Source organism: Oncorhynchus nerka, linkage group LG9b (assembly GCF_034236695.1).
Source record: "Oncorhynchus nerka isolate Pitt River linkage group LG9b, Oner_Uvic_2.0, whole genome shotgun sequence".
NCBI lineage: Eukaryota > Metazoa > Chordata > Actinopteri > Salmoniformes > Salmonidae > Oncorhynchus > Oncorhynchus nerka.
Window position 1 is genome coordinate 7,974,907 of NC_088424.1, and position 23,394 is coordinate 7,998,300.

General features: G+C 41.7%; 1 protein-coding gene across 3 annotated transcripts in view; it reads left to right on the plus strand.

The window, feature by feature from the left end:
- Nucleotides 1-23,394, plus strand: part of dnaaf11 (dynein axonemal assembly factor 11) — a 62,930-nt gene that overhangs the window by 34,619 nt on the left and 4,917 nt on the right. For 2 of the 3 annotated variants that reach the window (XM_029641970.2, XM_029641971.2), the window contains exons 10-11: nt 689-784; nt 5,281-5,360. In XM_029641970.2, the coding sequence (XP_029497830.2) occupies nt 689-784; nt 5,281-5,360 (176 nt within the window). The remainder of the gene's footprint in view (nt 1-688; nt 785-5,280; nt 5,361-23,394) is intronic. The other variant, XM_065013321.1, reaches the window with a different exon arrangement.

The window sequence follows — 23,394 nt, forward strand, 5'->3', positions numbered from 1 at the left end:
CATTCAGAGAGGTGCAGTCAGACAATCTCACGCAACCAGGCCAGAGTGAACTTTAAGCCTGATTAAACAGCTGTTTGGTGATCAATAAATTCCAGGACTGTAATTTTGTTTTTGTTAGATTTTTTTTTAAATCTTGGAGGATACAAATGAGGGTGATGAAATGTTGGCAGTTTTCCTGAGTTTGGGGTTCTTGCTTTCCAGCTCAGGTGCACTTCAAGCTGTTAGCCTATTTATGGATCAATGTTTTATGCCGAGTATTGTTGGTCTGATTGGACCCCAGGGGATTTATCCGATGACACATCACATCACGGAATGACGGAGGCCTTCAAAATCTGTTATTAAAATTAACTAATTTAAGGATCGGAGGAAATGTATCTGAAGAGTCATTCGGGGTGTGTATATAAGTCCACTTTACATTTCGACGACCTGTTACTCTCCGTCTGTTACAGGGACTCTAGTTTTAAGTTAGACGTTTTTTTCTATGTGGTCTAGTTTTGGTGGAATTAGGAGTGATTGAATTCAAGTGTTGCACAGTGAGATATTCAGCAAACTTTTCCAACTCTTCCCGTAACTCTGTCTATAAAAAGCCCCACTAATGATTAAAGTCATTTGACATACTGTAACTTTGTCGGTGTTGGAACAGGGCATTAATCTTAGTAATTAAACTTGTGAATAATTTACACCACAGATTTTTCAGCTGGTGCTGCCCGCAGAAGTGATGCCTGACAGCTCGACAGCGAAGAGGTCCCAAATCACCGGCCACTTGGTCCTCACAATGCCAAAGGTACTGTATGTAGTAAAACCTATCCTGGTCCTCACAATGCCACGGGTATGTAGTAAAACCTATCCTGGTCCTCACAATGCCACGGGTATGTAGTAAAACCTATCCTGGTCCTCACAATGCCAAGGGTATGTAGTAAAACCTATCCTGGTCCTCACAATGCCAAGGGTATGTAGTAAAACCTATCCTGGTCCTCACAATGCCAAGGGTATGTAGTAAAACCTATCCTGGTCCTCACAATGCCAAGGGTATGTAGTAAAACCTATCCTGGTCCTCACAATGCCAAGGGTATGTAGTAAAACCTATCCTGGTCCTCACAATGCCAAGGGTATGTAGTAAAACCTATCCTGGTCCTCACAATGCCAAGGGTATGTAGTAAAACCTATCCTGGTCCTCACAATGCCAAGGGTATGTAGTAAAACCTATCCTGGTCCTCACAATGCCAAGGGTATGTAGTAAAACCTATCCTGGTCCTCACAATGCTAAAGGTATGTACAGTAGGGTGCTGTCTTTTGGATGGGACATTAAACGAGTGTCCTGACTCTGTGGTCACTAAATATCCCATGACACTCATTGTAAGAGTAGGGGTGTTAACCCCGGTGTCCTGGCTACATTCCCAATCTGGCCTTGATACCATCATGGCCACCTAATCATCCCCAGTTTACAATTGGCTCATTCCTTCCCCCTCCTCTCCCCTGTAACTATTCCCCATGTCGTTGCTTTAAATGAGAATGTGTTCTCAGTCAATTTACCTGGTAAAATAAGGGTAAAAAATAAATAAATGTCGTCACACCTATCCTGCTCCTCACAATGCCTAAAGTATGTAGTCAAACTTATTCTGGTCCTCACAATGCCAAAAGTAGGTTCTGTATTCCTCGTATGTGTGCATGATACTATAATATATTTAAGAGATACAGTACACTGATGAAGTAATCTCTTTGGAAACAGCATGTGTATTATTAACCCAGCATTTTAATCACTTACACCTCAAATGTGAAGTGGCATTAACCTCAATTTGAACCCAATGCATCCACATGGAGATTTTTAAATTCCTTATACAGTTACTTCAATTCATGTTTTATGCATGAATATGTGCAGGAGTTAAATGAGAGTGCATATTGATACAATACCCTCGTGTGTCGTGGTTAGTTTGAAACATACACCAGCGGCAGGGTAGCCTAGTGGTTAGAGAGTTGGACTAGTAACCGGAAGGTTGCAAGTTCAAACCCCCGAGCTGACAAGGTACAAATCTGTCGTTCTGCCCCTGGACAGGCAGTTCTTAGACCGTCATTGAAAATAAGAATTTGTTCTTAACTGACTTGCCTAGTAAAATTTAAATAAATTTATTCTAAAATGGATTACATCATTGTTTTCCCCTCATAATGACAAAGTGAAAACAGGTTTTTAGATTTTTTGCAAATGTTTTAAAAATAAAAAACAGAAATACCTTATTTACATAAGTATTCAGACCCTTTGCTATGTGACTCGAAATTGAGCTCAGGTGCATCCCTGTTTCCACTGATCATCCTTGAGATGTTTCTTCAACTTGATTGGAGTCCAACTGCGGTAAATTCAATTGATTGGACATGATTTGGAAAGGCACACACCTGTCTATATAAAGTCCCACAGTTGACAGTGCATGTCAGAGCAAAAATCAAGCTATGAGGTCGAAGGAATTGTCCGTACAACTACGAGACAGGATTTTGTCGAAGCACAGATCTGGGGAAGGGTACCAAAAAATGTCTGCAGCATTGAAGGTCCCCAGGAACACTGTGGCCTCCATCATTCTTAAAAGGAATAAGTTTGGAACCAACAAGACTCTTACTAGTTGAGCAATTCGAGGAGAAGGGCCTTGGTCAGGGAGGTGACCAAGAACCCGATGGGCACTCTGACAGAGCTCCATAGCTCCTCTGTGGAGATGGGAGAACCTTCATAAAGGACAACCATCTCTGCAGAACTCCACCTACCAGGCCTTTAAGGTAGAGTGTAGAGACGGAAGCCACTCCCCAGTAAAATGCACATGACAGCCGCACCTAAAGGACTATCAGACCATGAGAAACAAGATTCTCTTGTCTGATAAAACCAAGATTGAACTCTTTAGCCTGAATGGTAAGCGTCACGTCTGGATGAAACCTGGCACCATCCCTACGGTGAAGTATGGTGGTGGCAGCATCATACTTTAGGGATGTTTTTCAGCGGCAGGGACTTGGAGACTCGTCAGGTTTGAAAGATGAACCGAGCAAAGTACTGAGAGATCCTTGATGAAAAACTGCTCCAGATCACTCAGGACCTCAGACTGGGGTGAAGGTTCACGTTCCAACAGGACAATGACCCTAAGCACACATCCAAGGCAACACAGGAGTGGCTTCGGGACAAGTCTCTGAATGTCCTTGAGTGGCCCAACCAGAGCTCGGACTTGAGCCCGATCGAACATCTCTGGAGAGACCTCGAAATATCTGCGCAGCAACGCTCCCCGTCCAACCTGACAGACCTTGAGAGGATCTGCAGAGAAGAATTGGGAAAAACTCCCCAAATACAGGTGTGCGAAGCTTGTAGCATCATACCCAAGAAAACTTGAGGCTGTAATCGCTGCCAAAGGTGCTTCAAGTAGGTACTGAGTAAAGTGTCTAAATACTTATATAAATGTGATTTCAGTTGATTTTTGATTTTTTTGCAAAAAAACAACTGTTTTTGCTTTGTAACTATTGGGTATTGTGTGTAGATTGATGAGGTGAAAAACGTTTTAATCCATTTTAGAATAAGGCTGTAACGTAACAAAATGTGGAAAAGGTCAAAGGGTCTGAATACTTTCCGAATGCACTGTACATCTAGCTGGTGTTTCTTTGCATCGGCATGACAGAAGGGTAGTGTGTGTCTTTCTTAACAACAGATGATGCACAATCTATAATATTAAGGAAGGTTCTGCTCAAGACCTACCTTGTCACAACACAACTGATTGGCTCAAATGCATTATGAAGGAAATACATTCTACAAATTAACATTTAACAAGGCACACCTGTTAATTGAAATGCCAAGAGTGTGCAAAGCTGTCAAGGCAAAGGGTGGCTAATTTGAAGAATCTCAAATCTATAGTATATTTTGATTTGTTGAACAAACTGGTGCTGTACATATTCCAACCAGAAGCCATGTAATTACAGGCAACATCTGCGCTGAGCTAAAGGCTAGAACTGCCGCTTTCAAGGAGTAGACACTAATCCGGAAGCTTATAAGAAATCCCGACACAAATCACTGTCGCCATTTATTCTGATTGTAGACTGTGGTGATATAATTTATGAATGCAGCTGCCATTGTATTGAAGCCACTGGATGCTGTATATCATAATGCATTATGCTTCATTACGGGTGATGGGTTCAGCACACATCACAAGTCTCGCAGATCGATGCATTGCATTCTTTTTGTCCAAAGCCCTCTTGTGTAAACTACCAGCGTACCTCACTTCTCTGGTAACCTACAGAGATACTAGCAATCAGACACAATCTCAGTTAACTCTAGAGATACTTTTGATCTCGACAGAGTTGGGTAAATCAGCCTTTAGCTAATGATTCTATGATTGATCTTGTGTTTTTTAAAAGTTTTTGTCTCCCCAATTTCGTGATATCCAATTGGTAGTTAGTCTTGTCCCATCACAGCAACTCCCGGACGGACTCGGGAGTGACGAAGGTCAAATGCCATGCTTCCTCCGAAACACGACCCACTCTTTGGACACACTGCTTGCTGAACCCTGAAGCCAGCCGCACCAATGTGTCGGAGGAAACACCGTACAGCTGGCGACAGTAGTCGGCGTGCAAGCGCCCGGCCCGCCGCAAGGAGTCGCTAGAGCACGATGGGACAAGGACATCCCAGCTCGGACAACGCTGGGCCAATTGTGCGCTGCCTCATGGGTCTCCCGTTTGCGGCCTGCTACGACACAGCCTGGGATTGATCCAGGGTCTGTAGTGACGCATCATGCACTGCGATGCAGTGCCTTAGACCTCTGTGCCACTCGGGAGGCCAGATAGAGACTAATATAAGTTCATATATCATCTTAAGAGAACATGCATTGTAAATAGACTTAAGGTCTTTGAAAAGCACTGACCTTTTTCAGTAAAAACAACTTGTTCTGCATTGTTGAGGTTAGGATCTCGATTAAATTACATCTAAATAAAGAGGGCAGGTGTTGTTGTTGAGCATCTCTCCCTTTCTATAAATCCCCATACAGTTAACTTGCACTATACAAAGCTAGAGGACAGATCACAATGTAGTCTTTCACCAGTATCAATGGAATTAGCAAAGGATCTTCTGCAAATAAGAGGTGAGTATCCCAAAGATCATCTTTAGCACTAAAATAATTTCAAGTCCATTGGTAAGCAATGAACGAACAATGACCTTAACGCTGAAGAGGGTCTTAATGTTTTTGGGGAACTCTGCCCTTATTTTCAGAAGTCAACCACGATTTCTGCATCTATGATATGTTCTGATGGAAATACATCTTTTCGTAGGCTCAGGGTGAAATCAAAATGGCAACCCCTCATCCTCCCAAAGTTTCTCAAAGCAGCAACACACCTGAAGAGAAGACCAGGTAATCACTCCCATTTATTTAGATGATCTTCCTTTGTTTTAATGCCAGATGTTACCCTTTAAAGGTGACATTATGCCAGTGGCGTGCCGTGGGCCTGGGGGCCAGTCCCACCCGAATTAATCCACCTCTTATTACCATCATTATGATGCCATGGCTCTAGACACTATACATTTAGACAGAAACGCAGTATAAAACCAGGCGTTGCGTCACCTTGAAATTGACATTTTTATTCAGAGAATTGCAGGGGAAGAGTACAATATCTTTTCATTGTGCAGCTCCCGTTGCCCTGCGCGCTTGTTCGTTGAGCTGTAGATCCACTCGGGTGTCCCCAAAAGTTTTCAAAAGCACCATTGCTTGTAAGTGCCCAGCCGTGTCTCATTGCTGCCTTGGTTAGACAACTCAAGTTTGAAAAGCCAGTGTGGCTCCAAACACCAAATCTATCACTTGCAAATAATAGGCATTCCCAGCAGTACAGTTTGTAGTGCTTCTCGGAGCCTGTGAGCCATTGATAGCGCTCGTAGTTGGAACTTTGAAAGTGGCGAACGAACCCCTTTCCCGCCTGTGACAGGCTTTGTTGCGTCGGCGTCGGGCGACCTCTCCTGACAATGTCTAACTTTTCTTGAAAAGTTTGTCTTGAGAATGGCGTTATAATTATATCCTCGACCAAATCGATATCTTCTCCTCCTTCCACCATTGTGGGTTAAAAAAAAACAGCTTAGTAGTACGCAAATTAATTAGTTTATCAAATTCAGTTTCCTAGTTCTGAGGTTTGCATAGACCTGCCCGTATAGGACCTGCCTCTCAATATTGGTAATCCAATCAAAAGACGTGCACGCACTACGCCTGCTAGCTGGCTCCCGTGTAACACTGGAGCCAGCCAGCAGGCGTACAATAGCCAACTCTAAAGCTGATTGGTTGACACTAAGTTTTCATTTCCATTCACTTTAAGCTACAAGCTCCCGCACTTGATTCTGAAGGCCTGAGAGCAGATTTTAGACCCCTGGCAACACATGATGGCTGAATATGATTGGATAAAAGATCTAACATAAAGACCAGCCCTCCAAATCTCAACCTGGGGCTGGAAGCAGTGCAACCAAGAGGAAAGCTATGAAATGAAGAGTATAACTCTTACTCTGGGGAATAATTTAATACATATATATATTCTGATGATGTTTAGGCCAGCAGAGAAGGCCTTGCTGGCCCTGATGGCCCACCACTGCATTATGCCAGGGTAATTAATAAATACCATTGTTTAAACTTGTAACAGTGTACACTATGGTCCTGTGTAGCTCAGTTGGTAGAGCATGGGGCTTGCCACCTGCTACTGTTAGGTTGCTTTGTATAAATGTGTCTGTTAAATGGCATATGCATTAAAATAGAATTTTCTGATTAGTAAGTGTAGGTGGCTTTTTGTGCAAATACTGCAAAGTGAGAGCAAAAAATCCCATAAGGGGAAGAATGTACAGGGTTAATCCATTGGATGTGAAGTAGCTGATGTAAAGACTGACCTTGCCAAAGCATTGACTCAAATTCCCACTACTCTGGTATTGAATAAGCACCAAACAATCCAGCAATGCTATGCTAAAAGTAAGCATACGTTTCATGACCACTGTCTTCACCCCGCATTTAGAATGCACACATCTGCTAGTGTTATGGTTCTCAGTCTTCTACATTTACTGTGTCCTAAATGGCACCCTATTCTCTTTATGGTGCACTACTTTTGACCAGAGCCCATTGGATTCTGGTCCAAAGTAGTTATATAAGGAATAAGGTGCCATTGTCCCCCTTGTTGATGCAAGCTAGCTGTATATTAAACACCCACAAAGCTTCGCCTGAGGCACTGTTAAGATGAAATCAAATCAAATGTATTTATATAGCCCTTCGTACATCAGCTGATATCTCAAAGTGCTGTACAGAAACCCAGCCTAAAACCCCAAACAGCAAGCAATGCAGGTGTAGAAGCACGGTGGCTAGGAAAAACTCCCTAGAAAGGCCAAAACCTAGGAAGAAACCTAGAGAGGAACCAGGATATGTGGGGTGGCCAGTCCTCTTCTGGCTGTGCCGGGTGGAGATTATAACAGAACATGGCCAAGACACTGTGGCCCCATCCAATGACACCCCCGGACAGGGCCAAACAGGAAGGATATAACCCCACCCACTTTGTCAAAGCACAGCCCCCACACCACTAGAGGGATATCTTCAACCACCAACTTACCATCCTGAGAAGGCCGAGTATAGCCCACAAAGATCTCCGCCACGGCACAACCCAAGGGGGTGCGCCAACCAAATGGCACCATATTACTTTCCAAATGGCACGATATTCCCTATATAGTGCAGTACTTTTTAACAGAGCCCTGGGCTTCATATTAATGAGTGCATTTCCTACAGGCACAGGTTACCTTGACCAGGTTAGCCTGTCATAAGGGTAGGCTTTATACTTTATACACTTTATACAGAGTGGTTCGAAATTGCCCCTAAGCTCTGGTCCAAGGACAGTTTTATTTCTCAACTCCAAAAGGGTTGAAGTTTGGATGCCAGTTTGGAAAACTGACACAGGAGATGTCCAGACCTGGGTACAAATACTATTTGAAATGTTTGAAAGTGTTTGGGCGGTGTTTGCACTTCTTGGACTTTTCTAATGGTTCCATTGTAACAGATAAGCTACATCAGAGTAGCAAAAGTCTTTGAAAGGATTTAAGACAGTATTTGAACCCAGCACGGTTCCAGCAACTATGATGAATGCTTATCCAGGCCAGTGCAGTAGTGTGTAGTGTGAAATTCATTTTTCTTTACAGCCTTTCTTGCTAGCTCTAAACCCAACAATGCAGTAATCAATAATTGAATACAAAAACAAATGTAAGGTAGAACAAAAACACGAGAAAGTAAATAAGCATACTATATACAGGGTCAGTCAGTTCCAGTAGCACATTTACAATGTGCAGGGATACTGGAGGGATAGAAGTAGGTATGTATGTGGATGTGTGTAAAGTCAGTATATAAATGTATGTGCATATTATGTGCGTTATCAGCAAATTATGAAGTGAGTGTTTATGTGTGTGTTGGTGTGTCTGTGTGTGTGTGAGTGTGTAGGCCCCTTGTGACAGTGCAAAAATTAAATACAAAGGTCAACTCTGATAGTTTGTGTAGCCATTTTGTTAGCTATTTAGCAATCTTATGGCTTGTGGATAGAAGCTGTTCAGGAGAATGTTGGTGTCAGACTTGATGCACCAGTTCCGCTTGTCGTGTGGAAGTAGAGAGAACAGTCTATGGCTTGGGTAGCTGGAGTTTTTAACGATTTTCCGGGCCTTCCTTTCACACCGCCTGATATAGAGGTCCTGGATAGCAGGGAGCTCGGCCCCAGTGATGAACTGGGCTGTCCGCACCAGCCTCTGTAGCGCCATATGATTGAGGGCGGTTCTACTGCCATACCAAGCAGTGATGCAGCCAGTCAAGATGCTCTCAATGGTACAGCTGTATAACTTTTTGAGGATTTCAGGGCCCATGCCAAACCTTTTTAACCTCCTACTGTCCCCACTACAACAACAAAAAATACTTAAATACATGTAATGTATGGCCGACCAGTGGCTTTAAAGCCTCACAATGGCCAATACATAGCATCAACAATTCAGGGTTTATGTACATAATTGGTTGAAACCAAAAACGTCAAGTGTCCTTGGCTGATCTGCAGTCGACGACTAGCTTCCTCACCTTGCCTTGAGGTGTGCTGCCTCTTGAACTGGCTAACTGCCACATTTCCATTTTACAACTGGTTCCCCAGTCCTTGTCCTTCAGCTGGTCCCATCAGAAGCCATGGGAGTGCGGGCTAATTCCATGCGTTTAAATTAACATTTTGTTGAATGTGTAAGTGACTTAGGCACTAACATTGCAGGGTGATAGGTGAATGAGTGCTGCTTGGCACTGAGTTATTGCCCCATTTGGACCTGATTATATCTGACATTTGACCCACACTGAGGTTGAGGCAGCAAAGGAGGCAGAGGCAGCAAAGGAGGCAGTCAGCGCGAGAGGAACTGAGGGCCATGATTGTGTTGCAATAGATTTGGTTTCACTAAGCAGGGCAAGGCAAGATTCTAATTCACATTAAAGGTAATAGTCAGCAATGGAAAAGGTAGATATGTGAGGATGTTACCTTAAAAAGCGATGAACAGCAGTTTCCATCAAAACACAAGTTTGATTGTGTATGAATTTAGAGAAAAATAGTAAATGTCCACCCAAAAATACATACTTTCAATTTAGCACTCACTTGAGTTGTTTAACCATGTCACTGCAGTCAATTACATTAATTATGATTGTTTTATTTCAACTTTATTTAACCAAGAAAATACCCTTGATGTTAGAAACCTCTTTTTTCGAGGGGGACCTGGAATGATGTCAGCAAAAAGTAGTCAGCGTGTACACATAGCACACGAATACAATGACATTTTCTTCTATTACAGCTTTAAACTCAGACAGCGACACCCTATCCTCCAGTTTGAAGTATTTATTCAAGTTTGTTCCAAGACCCAGGAGCATTGTAGGAGAAGGATTATTTCCCCATTGTAGTCCTTGCCCTAGGAACTGTGAATGAGAGCACTGACAGAGAGCGGAGGCTGTAGGATTGTGATGTTGTTGCAGTAGTTGGGAGCAAAGTTATGTAGTGAGTAGTCCAAGCACTGCCTTGTACACAAATATGTACCCGTGCTTGAAGGTTAGGAAGCATGAGTTTTTACTCACCAAAGTAACAACACAGTGTGGTCAAATACTTAGTCAATTATTTGTAGTCACGGTCTGGTTACCTATTACAACAAACATCAAATATAATCTTATTGGTCACATACACATATTTCCCAGATGTTATTGCGGGTGTAGCTAAATGCTTGTGTTCCTAGCTCCAACAGTGCAGTAGTATATAACAATTCACAACAATACACACAAAAGTAAAAGAATGGAGTTAAGAAATATATAAATATTAGATTGAGCAGTGTCGGAGTGGTATTGACTAAAATACAGTAGAAAAGAATACAGTATATACATATGAGATGAGTAAAGCAGTATGTAAACATTATTAAAGTGACTAGTGTTCCATTATTAAAGTAGCCAGTGATTCCAAGTCTATGTTTATAGGACAACAGCCTCTAGGGTGCAGGGTTGTGTAACTGGGTGGAAGCCGCCTAGTCATGGCAATTTAACAGTCTGATGGCCTTGAGATACAGTAGAAGCTGGTTTTCAGTCTCTCGGTCCCAGCTTTGATGCACCTTTACTGACCTTGCCTTCTGGAATATAGTGGGGTGAACAGGCAGTGGCTCGGGTGTTTGATGTCCTTGATTATCTTTTTGCCCTTCCTGTGACATCGGGTGCTGTAGGTAACCTGGAGGGCAGGTAGTTTGCCTGCGGTGATGGGTTGGGCAGACCAGTCTGATGGCCGGTGCAGTTGCCATACCAGGCGGTGAAACAGCCCGACAGGATACTCTCAATTGTGCATCTGTAAAAGTTTGTGAGGGTTTTAGGGGCCAAGGCAAATTTCTTCAGCCCCCTTTGATTGAAGAGGCGCTGAGTGGGTGGACCGTTTCAGATCGTCAGTGATGCGTACGCCGAGGAACTTCAAGCTTTTCACCTTCTCCACTGCGGTCCCGTCGATGTGGATAGGGGCGTGCTCCCTCTGCTGTTTCCTGAAGTCCACAATCAGCTCCTTTCTTTTGTTGACGTTGAGTGAGAGATTATTTTCCTGGCACCACTACACCAGGGCCCTCACCTCCTCCCTGTAGGCTGTCTCGTCATTGTTGGTAATCATGCCTACTACTGTTGTGTCGTCTGCAAAATTGATGATTGAGTTAAAGGCGTGCGTGGCTACGCAGTCGTGGGTGAACAGGGAGTACATGAGGGGGCTTAGCACGCACTCTTGTGGGGCCTTTTTGTTGAGGATCAGCGAAGTGTAGGTGTTGTTTCCTACCATCACCACCTGGGGGCGGCCCATCAGGAAGTCCAGGACCCAGTTGCACAGGGCGGGGTTAAGACCCAGGGCCCAAGCTTAATGATGAGTTTGGAGGGTACTATGGTGTTACATGCTGAGCTGTAGTCAATGAACAGCATTCTTACATAGCTATTCCTCTTGTCCAGATAGGATAGGGCAGTGCGATGGTGATTGCATCGTCTGTGGATCTATTGGGGCAGTAGGCACATTGAAGTGGGTGTCAGGTAAGGTGGAGGTGCTAGATCCTTATCTAGCCTCTCAAAGCACTTCATGATGACAGAAGTAAGTGCTACGGGGCGATAGTCGTTTAGTTCAGTTACCTTGTCTTTCTTAGGTACAGGAACAATGGTGGACATCTTGAAGCAAGTGGGGACAGCAGACTGGGATAGTGAGAGATTGAATATGTTTGTAAATTTGTAAACATTCCAGCCAGCTGGTCTGTGCATGCTCACAGGACGCGGCAAGGGATGACGTCTGGGTCGGCAGCCATGCGAGTGTTAACATGCTTAAATGTCTTACTCACATTGGCCACGGGGAAGGAGAGCCCACAGTCCTTGGTAGCGGGGCGCGTCAGTGGCACTGTGCTATCCTCAAAACGGGCGAAGAAGGTGTTTAGCTTGTCCGGAAGCAAGACGTCGGTTTCCGAAGTGGCTGGTTTTCCTTTTGTAATCCGTGATTGTCTGTAGACCCTGCCACATACAGTACCGGTCAAAAGTTTTAAAACACCTACTCATTCAAGGGTTTTTCTTAATTTGTACTATTTTCTACATTGTAGAATAACAGTGAAGACATCAAAACTATGACATAACACATATGGAATCATGTAGTAACTTAAAAAAGGGGGGGTTACAGAAGATAGCCTATTTAGTAAAATACCAAGTCCATATTATGGCAAGAACAGCTCAAATAAGCAAAAAGAAACGACAGTCCATCATTACTTCAAGACCTGGTGGTCAGTCAATATGGAGCATTTCAAGAACTTTGAATGTTTCTTCAAGTGTAGTCGCAGAAACCATCAAGCGCTATGATGAAACTGGCTCTCATGAGAACGGCCACAGGAAAAGAAGACCCAGAGTTACCTCTGCTGCGGAGGAGAAGTTCATTAGAGTTACCACCCTCAGAAATTGCAGCCCAGATAAATGCTTCACAGATTTCAAGTAACAGACACATCTCAACATCAACTGTTCAGAGGAAACTGTTGAGTCAGACCTTCATGGTCGATTGCTGCAAAGAAACCACTACTAAAGGACACCAATAAGAAGAAGAGACTTGCTTGGGCCAAGAAACATGAGCAATGGACATTAGAACGGTGGAAATATGTCCTTTGGTCTGGAGTCCAAATTTAAAAATGTTGGTTCCAACATCTGTGTCTTTGTGGGACACGGTGTGGGTGAACGGATGATCTCGGCATGTGTATTTCCCAACCTTAAAAAATGGAGGAGGAAGTGTTGGGGTGCTTTGCTGGTGACATTGTCTGTGATTTATTTAGAATTCAAGGCACACTTAACCAGCATGGCTACCACAGCATTCTGCAGCAATACACCATCCCATCTGGTTTGGGCTTAGTGGGACTGTCATTTGTTTTTCAACAGGACACAGCTCCAGGCTGTGTAAGGGGTATATGACCAAAAAAGCAGTGTGATGCAGTGCTGCATCAGATGACCTGGCCTCCACAATCACCCAACCTAAACCCAATTGAGATAGTTTGGGATGAGTCGGACCGCAAAGTGAAGGAAAAGCAGCCAACAAGTGCTCAGCATATGTGGGAACTCCTTCAAGACTGTTGGAAAAGCATTCCAGGTGAAGCTGGTTGAGAGAATGCCAAGAGTGTGCAAAGCTGGCATCAAGGCAAAGGGTGGCTATTTGAAGAGTCTCAAATAGAAAATATACTTTGATTTGTTTAACACTTTTTTGGTTACTACATGATTCCATATGTGGTATTTCATAGTTTTGATGTCTTCACTATTATTCTACAAAGTAGAACATAGTAAAAAATAATGGAAAACCCTTGAATGAGTAGGTGTTCTAAAACTTTCGACCGGTAATGTTACGTCTCTTGCCTGAGCCGTTGATCATGTTTGATCATCAGATTATTCTTGATTTAATCTTTCCTTTACATATAGTAAATAATAAATGTGTGAAATGTGTTTTGATTTAGAGTGCACCATTATCATGCACCTGTCTCAACAGGGGCAGGGGGAAAAAAGACATGTCGTCTATGCACCTAAATAGCAAATGGAGGACGCTTTTCCCGTGGTTCATTTTCATGCCAGCCAGGTAGGCTATACTCTTGTTGTAAAGAAAAGCAATGTGCTTAATATTAGGAAAGTTGATAAATAAATCAAGTAGGCCTAGCCTATAGAAATCTGGTGGGAACCTCTTATTTTTAATAGAGGCCATCACTCTTGTTTTCTCACGCAAATAGCCTATAGAAATATTGCACAACATGAGCTCATATGAAGTGTTTGATTAGATATTCCATTACATTTACATTTGATGTCAGAGTGATTAGAGGGACAATAAAGTGCTGAGTAGCAGGCAGTTAGCAAGTTTGGTAGGCTGCTAATGACCATCAGCAGCATCAGAGCTTGGAGAACCCTAATTGACTGCCATCATGACTCGTGACCACAGGTGTGTCGGTAATATGGTCACCGTAACAGCCCTAACCGCAGTAAAATTCCGCAAGACCGTTGACTCACAAGTAATATTCTCTTATGCACTGGACATGCGTTGGTATCACCCAACTCGATAATGATCGTCAGGTCGCTAATGGCCTGGTTTTCAGGGCTCTATTGTCCTTCTAACCACTCTGACATCAATGCAAATGCAATCAAAAATTCTAATCAAAACAGTATGTGCTTTTAAAACTCACCTCATTGTGATTGATCAATTTGAAGAAAGAAGTTAAACAACAGGTTGAAACTGAGTGGAAAACATGTATTTTCAAAGCCTGACACAATGAAATGGACAGTGTTTTCTAAGGTGATGATTAATTTAAAACACTCATGCATATTAGAGCTTATGAATAGGCCTACTGTATATATTAGCCCAAGACCAGAAAAAAAGTAATTTATTTAAAATAATGATTGTGTCATTATACAATACATAGCCTACCACATTTTATGCATGGCAGAATAACATTTTAAGAAAATATAGAATAATTAAGATAATTGGTATAGCCTACAGTATACTCCAAAGTTAAACAATTTATAGTAATCGCCTTTGAGTGTGGACTGTATTATTATGCATACTAGATAGACGGGTTACCTTATGCTACGTTCCAAACGTTCTATCCATGAGTCTGGGAGAGAATGTATAGGCCTAGGTGATGCTGTTGCTTCATTGATTGTGCAGGGCGGCTTACAGAGGTAGTCTACAATTACAGTGAATTTGTTTTTGATTTTGAATAGCCTAGTAATAGGGAATTTTATATTTTCATAATTAATAAGCTGACACATTACCTTTAGCTACAGTATCTCACCACCGTGCGTTTCCATCTCCTACCCTCTCTCCTTCAACAGTTTTATTAAATATGTACATGTTACTATCAATGTTCCTGAATAGATTTGACTTGGTTTACCAAATGAAGCACTGGGTAGCTTCAGGAATAGGATTGGAGAGCCCGTGGCATACAGAGTTTGTGTGGAATATCACCTGTCGCTCAGCAAGCAGCTGCATGCTCTTTTAACAGCGGTTGATGTGTGGGGTGAAATAACTGGAGTAGCCTACTTAGTGAAAAACAAACAGGCGGGTAAGAGGCCTCCATTCGCTTCCTATTCGAGTGCATACAGATTGCATATTATTTTTTCCCCTGCCCCTTTGATAATGTGCCATTCTAAATCAAAACAAATTGTACATATTAGTACAGACGAGATTAAATTGAGAATAGTCTGATGGGTGAAAATATGATCATTTGAAGGGTGAACAGAGTGTGCAGCCTGAGGCAAGGCGCAAGCTTTTTTCGCAACCTTTTCAAATCAATAGCCTATAGTCGCATCATGCAGCCCATACTGTATTTGATTTCTAAGGTTTGTATCATTCACAACTAAAGTTGCCAAATAACTATAGTACCTGTTTCAAATGATCACTTTTACGCTCAGCATAGCCACTTCATATGCGCACTTGCTCCGGAATGGGAAAAATATGCTTTCTATTTGATTTAGCCAAGTTTAATTATATTCTTCTTACTATAAAATCATATAATATAAAATAATGGCACAGGACTTATGATCATATTGTGTCTGTTAAATGAACAAACTTACAGCATATGGCATGGAGCATCGCCAGGTAACGTACAGTAGGTCAATTCATATTCTGTTCTTCTGAAATACATTTTCTTTATATGTTGCTTGTATGCATGGAGGCCTGGAGATGCTAAATGTGTTTATGTTAATTAACGTTCAGTTACTGTGAGACCGGCAGTCTTTTGCATGACAATAACCAATAACCAGCTGCCCCAATTTTATGACCACCAGAGTCCTATCCACAATGCACTATTTCTCAACGAAAATGCTACCTAGCTAGTTCCAACCGACTAAAATTCGCTAGTAGCCATGCTAGCATGTAATTACATTCCAAACCACGTGTGGGCACTGGTGAGCTACTATGTACATCCACAAATGAGAAACCATATAAATTAGTGCAAAAAGCTTTGTGTGTTTGTTAGTGGTAGTCGTACGAGTGAGTGAATGTTGCCGTAGTTTTCGGTCGTTTGTCGCTAGTGCAGTAATACCCACAAGGACAGGGTTACGACTCATTTGTGGCCCAAAAACAAGACTCTAGCTTTGAAGTGGGACCGTTTTTTTCCGTTTGAAGTGTGTGGTTTCGAGTATTGGATTGTGCGCATGTCTACTGTATGCAGTGCTTATTCCAGCCCAGAAGACTTTGATGGCTTAGAATAACAAGTGGAAGGCAGGATTGAGAATGACACTCCGACTGAAATCAGGTGATGTGTCGAGCGTGAATGTCATGCCTACAACCTTTATTTCCTAACGACCTGCTGGTACATCACAAGTGTCAGCAGTGATGGAGATAAACCTGGTAAATTCAATGTGGATTTACCTCACTATATTGGTATTGGATTATCTGACTCCCTCTGCCAGTGAATTGGCCTCTCCCTCTAAAGTCTCTTCTTTGACTTTGGTAGCTAACTCAGCCGTCAATCAGTGAGTCTCCGCTCTCTCTACTTTATACACTACATGCTTCACTTTTTAGCACGGGGCATTATCATTTTGAAACAGGAAAGGTCCTTCCCCAAACTGTTGCCACGAAGTTGGAAGCACAGAATCTTGTAGAATGTCATTGTATGCTGTAGCGTTAAGATTTCTCTTCACTTGAACTAAGGGGCCTAGCCCGAACCATGAAAAACAGCCTCAGACCATTATTCCTCCTCCACCAGACTTTACAGTTGGCACTATGCATTCAGGCAGGTAGCGTTTTCCTCAGCAGTGAGTGTTGCAAGCAAGGACTGAAGCTAACGTTAGCAGGCTAGTTGGCTAGCAACCTTGCAAGCTGATTTGTAACAATACATTCATAAATTATTTGCTTGTAAGTTGGCTGAATATTGTATTGAAACCAGTAGTCATGAGTTCAAGTTATACATTTTAGGTTATTTCTGTTGGAGTTTACATTATAGGGAATAGGCTGGCTTGCTAGGTCCTCCATATTACATCACACCCCACAAATGTTTTTCCGGCATGACTTTGGCATTCTTCAGAATTCTGATCAGTTTTATGTAATAACTAGAAAAATGTAAAAGTAAGATGTAACTTTGCATTGTGGCTTTTGATGTGGATTCTTATGCAAATTCATATGTTACATGTGGTTACGTTTATGCTACCTACCCTTTAAGTCTTCTAGTATGAAAGGAGGGCCACTTCACCATGTTGTATAGTGCACAGTGATGGGTGAGTGGTCTTGCATTAGTTATGAACCTAAGTGCTCTGTGATACACAGCATCCAGCACCTTAAGGTTACTGGCGGAGGATCGCATGTAATTAAAATGTTACCACAATCCAATACGGATCAAAATGCCCCTTGCACAATATCCTAACTGACATAGAAATATAAGATTTGTTCCTAAAAATAGAAGTCAAATTTCAACTTCAGTTTCTTAGTCAAATTTTCACAGTGCTGTTTAAAATTGAGCATTTCATCTAACCAGATGCTTAGGTACTTGTAAGAAGATACCATTTTGATCAGTTGGCCATTTAGAATTCTAGAGGTAAAGAAATATAGAGGTCATTTATTGAAACGTGACCCCAGAGCTTACATTTTAAATTTTAGTCTCTTATCCAGAGCGACTACAGTAGTGAGTGCATACATTTTCATCATTTGTTGTACCTTGAAGTGCTGTGCATTTGATTGGTTTCTTTCACAGTGTTTACTTTTCCTCTAACTCCTAACCCCATACATCACGACCCAAGCAGTTGAAAGTTGAATCTAATTTCTTTGCCAATAGCGTGCGTTTCTCAAACCATTAGTCTTAGTCAGCGGACATCATAACATTACAATACTTCCTCATTCTGATTATAAGGGTAAACAGCAGTGGCCGTATTCCACTGTTGACGATTCTTCAGACTTGCTCATTATATGAGTGTCGGCGTTTACCTATTACACAGCCCATTACAGGAAGCCATTTTGAACTCTCCCTAACTAGGAGTGCATTATTAGACCACTCTCAACTAATGGCGCCATCCGTCTCCCACAGGAAAGGGCTGACATCTGGGTTTACCTGTGCGTTACGAAGACAAGTGTTGGCTAAATTTAGACCAGGCTCACAGGTGTCATTAATCTTGCCTTGATCCCTCATAATTAATTTACCACGGATTAGCTCACACTCTTCCAATAAGTAAACTGTCAGTTAAGGAAAACTAAAAGTGAGGAAGAGCACCGCAACCACCTTTTTGATGAAGGTGTAACTCCATTTGATCTTCTCTGTTCTCGGCTTATTTTATCTAGATGTAATTTGATTCGATTATTTTAAGAGATTGAGAGCACGCAAACAGGCCCACATGCAACCACATCGACTTCAAATCCAATTCGGTATAGATTCCTGGCAGCTACTGAGGCTAACCAGAACTTTGTGATGCTATTACCAAGCCCCATTTGGATGACAATGCAATTTTGCCGGCCAGTCACCGAAGCAGAGATTGATACCTTCCGAAGTCCTCATTCAAGCCACATATTCCTTCTTCACCCTAAGCGACATTGTGACCCTGGTGCTTTTTCTGCACCCACAAACCAGCCATTCATATCAGAGAGCGCAGAGGCAATTAGAAACTCATGGTCCGGTTTTGTTATCCACTGGCTTCATTCTCCTGCCAATTAATTGAGTTGTGAAATGCAAGGTGTAATGAAGTGGTGACGGGGCCCCTCCACTGTAGCACCGGGGCGTTTATGTCATCGGCTGCACAGCGAGATTAAATTATAATTGCCTCGCTCTTCCTGGTAAATCTGTCCCCCTTCATTCCTCTGCGTCCCACTGGCATTGGCCACCCTAACTGCCACCCCCTTGCTACATTGGTCAATTATGTGTTGTAAGTGAATGTGGTGGGGCTTTCTTTAAAGCAGCTTAATTTTGTCAAAGGGGGAAAAGGTCAAGTCCTGTCTGGATTGTTATCACGGTATTGAGCTGGCCAATCAAAATGCTGCCCGCCTTGGCATTTAATTTGATATATGGGGGGCGGGGGGTAAATGAATATTAAGTGTAAATAGGGAGAGGATGAGGGCAGATGTTGGATTCCAGGCTAAAAGATTTCTACTGCTGGTTTTAGAAGAAAGTACATGCACCACAGTGAATCAGATCAAATGTTATTGGTCACATACACATGGTTAGCAGATGTTAATGCGAGTGTAGCGATATGCTTGTGCTTCTAGTTCCGACCGTGCAGTTATATCTAACAAGTAATCTAACAATTTCACAACAACCACCTAATACACACAAGTGTAGAGGAATAAGAATATGTACATATAAATATATGGATGAGCGATTGCTGTGCGGCATAGGCAAGATGCAGTAGATGATATAGAGTACAGTATATACAGTGGGGCAAAAAAGTATTTAGTCAGCCACCAATTGTGCAAGTTCTCCCACTTAAAAAGATGAGAGAGGCCTGTAATTTTCATCACAGGTACACTTCAACTATGACAGACAAAATGAGGAAAAAATCCAGAAAATCACATTGTAGGATTTTTTATGAATTTATTTGCAAATGATGGTGGAAAATAAGTATTTGGTCAATAACAAAAGTTTATCTCAATACTTTGTTATATACCCTTTGTTGGCAATGACAGAGGTCAAACGTTTTCTGTAAGTCTTCACAAGGTTTTCAAACACTGTTGCTGGTATTTTGGCCCATTCCTGCATGCAGATCTCCTCTAGAGCAGTGATGTTTTGGGGCTGTTGCTGGGCAACACGGACTTTCAACTCCCTCCAAAGATTTTCTATGGGGTTGAGATCTGGAGACTGGCTAGGCCACTCCAGAACCTTGAAATGCTTCTTACGAAGCCACTCCTTCGTTGCCCGGGCGGTGTGTTTGGGATCATTGTCATGCTGAAAGACCCAGCCACGTTTCATCTTCAATGCCCTTGCTGATGGAAGGAGGTTTTCACTCAAAATCTCATGATACATGGTCCCATTCATTCTTTCCTTTACACGGATCAGTCGTCCTGGTCCCTTTGCAGACAAACAGCCCCAAAGCATGATGTTTCCACCCCCATGCTTCACAGTAGGTATGGTGTTCTTTGGATGCAACTCAGCATTCTTTGTCCTCCAAACACGACGAGTTGAGTTTTTACCAAAAAGTTATATTTTGGTTTCATCTGACCATATGACATTCTCCCAATCTTCTTCTGGATCATCCAAATGCTCTCTAGCAAACTTCAGACGGACCTGGACATGTACTGGCTTCAGAAGGGGGACAAGTCTGCCACTGCAGGATTCGAGTCCCTGGCGGCGTAGTGTGTTACTGATGGTGGGCTTTGTTACTTTGGTCCCAGCTCTCTGCAGGTCATTCACTAGGTCCCCCCGTGTGGTTCTGGGATTTTTGCTCACCGTTCTTGTGATCATTTTGACCCCACGGGGTGAGATCTTGCGTGGAGCCCCAGATCGAGGGAGATTATCAGTAGTCTTGTATGTCTTCCATTACCTAATAATTGCTCCCACAGTTGATTTCTTCAAACCAAGCTGCTTACCTATTGCAGTCTTCCCAGCCTGGTGCAGGTCTACAATTTTGTTACTGGTGTCCTTTGACAGCTCTTTGGTCTTGGCCATAGTGTAGTTTGGAGTGTGACTGTTTGAGGTTGTGGACAGGTGTCTTTTATACTGATAACAAGTTCAAACAGATGCCATTAATACAGGTAACGAGTGGAGGACAGAGGAGCCTCTTAAAGAAGAAGCTACAGGTCTGTGAGAGCCAGAAATCTTGCTTGTTTGTAGGTGACCAAATACTTATTTTCCACCATAATTAGCAAAGAAATTCATAAAAAATCCTACAATGTGATTTTCTGGATTTTTTTTCTCATTTTGTCTGTCATAGTTGAAGTGTGACGGGCCGCCCCTCATCAAACCTATGATGAAAATTACATGCCTCTCATCTTTTTAAGTGGGAGAACTTGCACAATTGGTGGCTAACTAAATACTTTTTTGCCCCACTGTACATATGAGATGAGTAATGTAGGGCATGTAAACATTATTTAAAGTGGCATTGTTTAAAGTGACTAGTGATATATTTATAACATCCATTTTTTAATTATTAACCTGTTGCGACGAGCAATCCCGTATCCGGGATCCTATTTATAGCCTCAAGCTCATTACCATAACGCAACGTTAACTATTCATGAAAATCGCAAATGAAATGAAATAAATATATTTGCTCTCAAGCTTAGCCTTTTGTTAACAACACTGTCATCTCAGATTTTCAAAATATGCTTTTGAACCATAGCTTAAACAAGCATTTGTGTAAGAGTATTGATAGCCTAGCATAGCATTAAGCCTAGCATTCAGCATGCAACATTTTCACAAAAACAAGAAAAGCATTCAAATAAAATCATTTACCTTTGAAGAACTTCAGATGTTTTCAATGAGGAGACTCTCAGTTAGATAGCAAATGTTCAGTTTTTCCAAAAAGATTATTTGTGTAGGACAAATCGCTCCGTTTTGTTCATCACGTTTGGCTACGGAAAAAAACTGTAGCCAGGAGTGTAATTATCGCCGCAGGCTCATTAGCATAACGCAACGTTAACTATTCATGAAAATCGCAAATGAAATGAAATAAATATATTAGCTCTCAAGCTTAGCCTTTTGTTAACAACACTGTCATCTCAGATTTTCAAAATATGCTTTTGAACCATAGCTAAACAAGCATTTGTGTAAGAGTATTGATAGCCTAGCATAGCATTTAACCTTAGCATTCAGCATGCAACATTTTCACAAAAACAAGAAAAGCATTCAAATAAAATCATTTACCTTTGAAGAACTTCAGATGTTTTCAATGAGGAGACTCTCAGTTTAGATAGCAAATGTCGATAAACTTACACAAATGCTTGTCTAGCTTTGGCAGTAAAGCATATTTTGAAAATCTGAGATGACAGGGTGATTAACAAAAGGCTAAGCTGTGTCTCAATATATTTCACTTGTGATTTTCATGAATAGGAATATTTTCTAGTAATATTTATGTCCGTTGCGTTATGCTAATTAGTGTCAGATGATGACAACGGTCCCGTTCACGGGATGGGGTTTCACTAGAGGTTAAACTTCAGTGCGGCCTTTGACATCATTGAGCATAGTCTGCTTCTGGAAAAACGTATATGTGCTATGGCTTTACACACCTGCTATAGTGTGGATAAAGAGTGTTGTGTCTGGACTATCGTTAAATGTGAAGACTTATTTATATAAAATAATTTCTCTAGGTTTAATTATTATTATTACGTGATTAAAATAATGATGTAAACATGAATTAACTAAGAAGTCGGGGCACCACGGAAAATGTTGAGATTACAAAGTTATAATTTTCCAAATATAACTCTTCAGATATTTTAATATCTGATCTATTAACAAATTCTTAATGTGTTACCTCATTAGTCTCATTCCAAACGCCATAAAATTATTGGTTATCTGCACGAACCCTAGTTTCCATAATGAATCAACAATATACAAATTGGCTTAATTATTTATTTCCTAACTAACTAAATAATCACAGACATGCATAAAACAAACAGTAGATGTTGGTTACTAACAATGATAGAAAAGTCCCTAGTGGTCTAAGCCGATATGACGGTTTGGTAGACAAAGAAAAGGGGTGGGGACTGAGAAAGAGCGGGAAAGACTAAATGGATTCACTACACATAGTCTATAATTATATTCATTGAATTGCTAATCCTTTGCACATGAATGACCGCTCATTCGAGAATAATTGCAATTTATATATTTACGCCCGTTTGTCGTTGTTGTCTTCTCTGTTGGAATCCTCGATCTTCCTGTAGATTTCATTAGTCTCTGGTTAACTTTCCCAGAAGTCACAATGTCTTTCGTGGTTGTACTTCAGAGTACCATTCGGAAATGTTCTAATAGAATAGATGCTTCGGCAGTTGTTGGTATTCTTGTTCTAAGTTTACGTCATTTCTAGCTACAGACTAGTAATTTGTGTCGTCTAGAATTTGCTCTTATTCTGTAGTGATCGATTAGTCTCAGAGTTTAACCATTTCCAGCCATGTAGCCAAAACTACAGCTGTATGGTCCCCGTGGCCTATAGAATTGTTGCCATTCCAATGTGGGGACTCCTGTCCCGTCATTCTCTGACTTCTTAACCATTCGAGATGTCTTGCTTACCATGAGTCTCTTTGGCATGAAATGTACATTTCGTAACGGGTGGTTTTATACTCTGGAGTAAAAAAAGGGGGTTACATGACCCCAACGTAATGTCTATGCTCACATGGGCGTGGCCACTGACTAGGTCATCTTTATTTGAAAATCCATACTCTCATTTAGAAGGTTAACATCACATGGCATCTTTTCACAAGCAGTTTCATATTTAATCACGTACGTTTCACAATATTTACATGTAA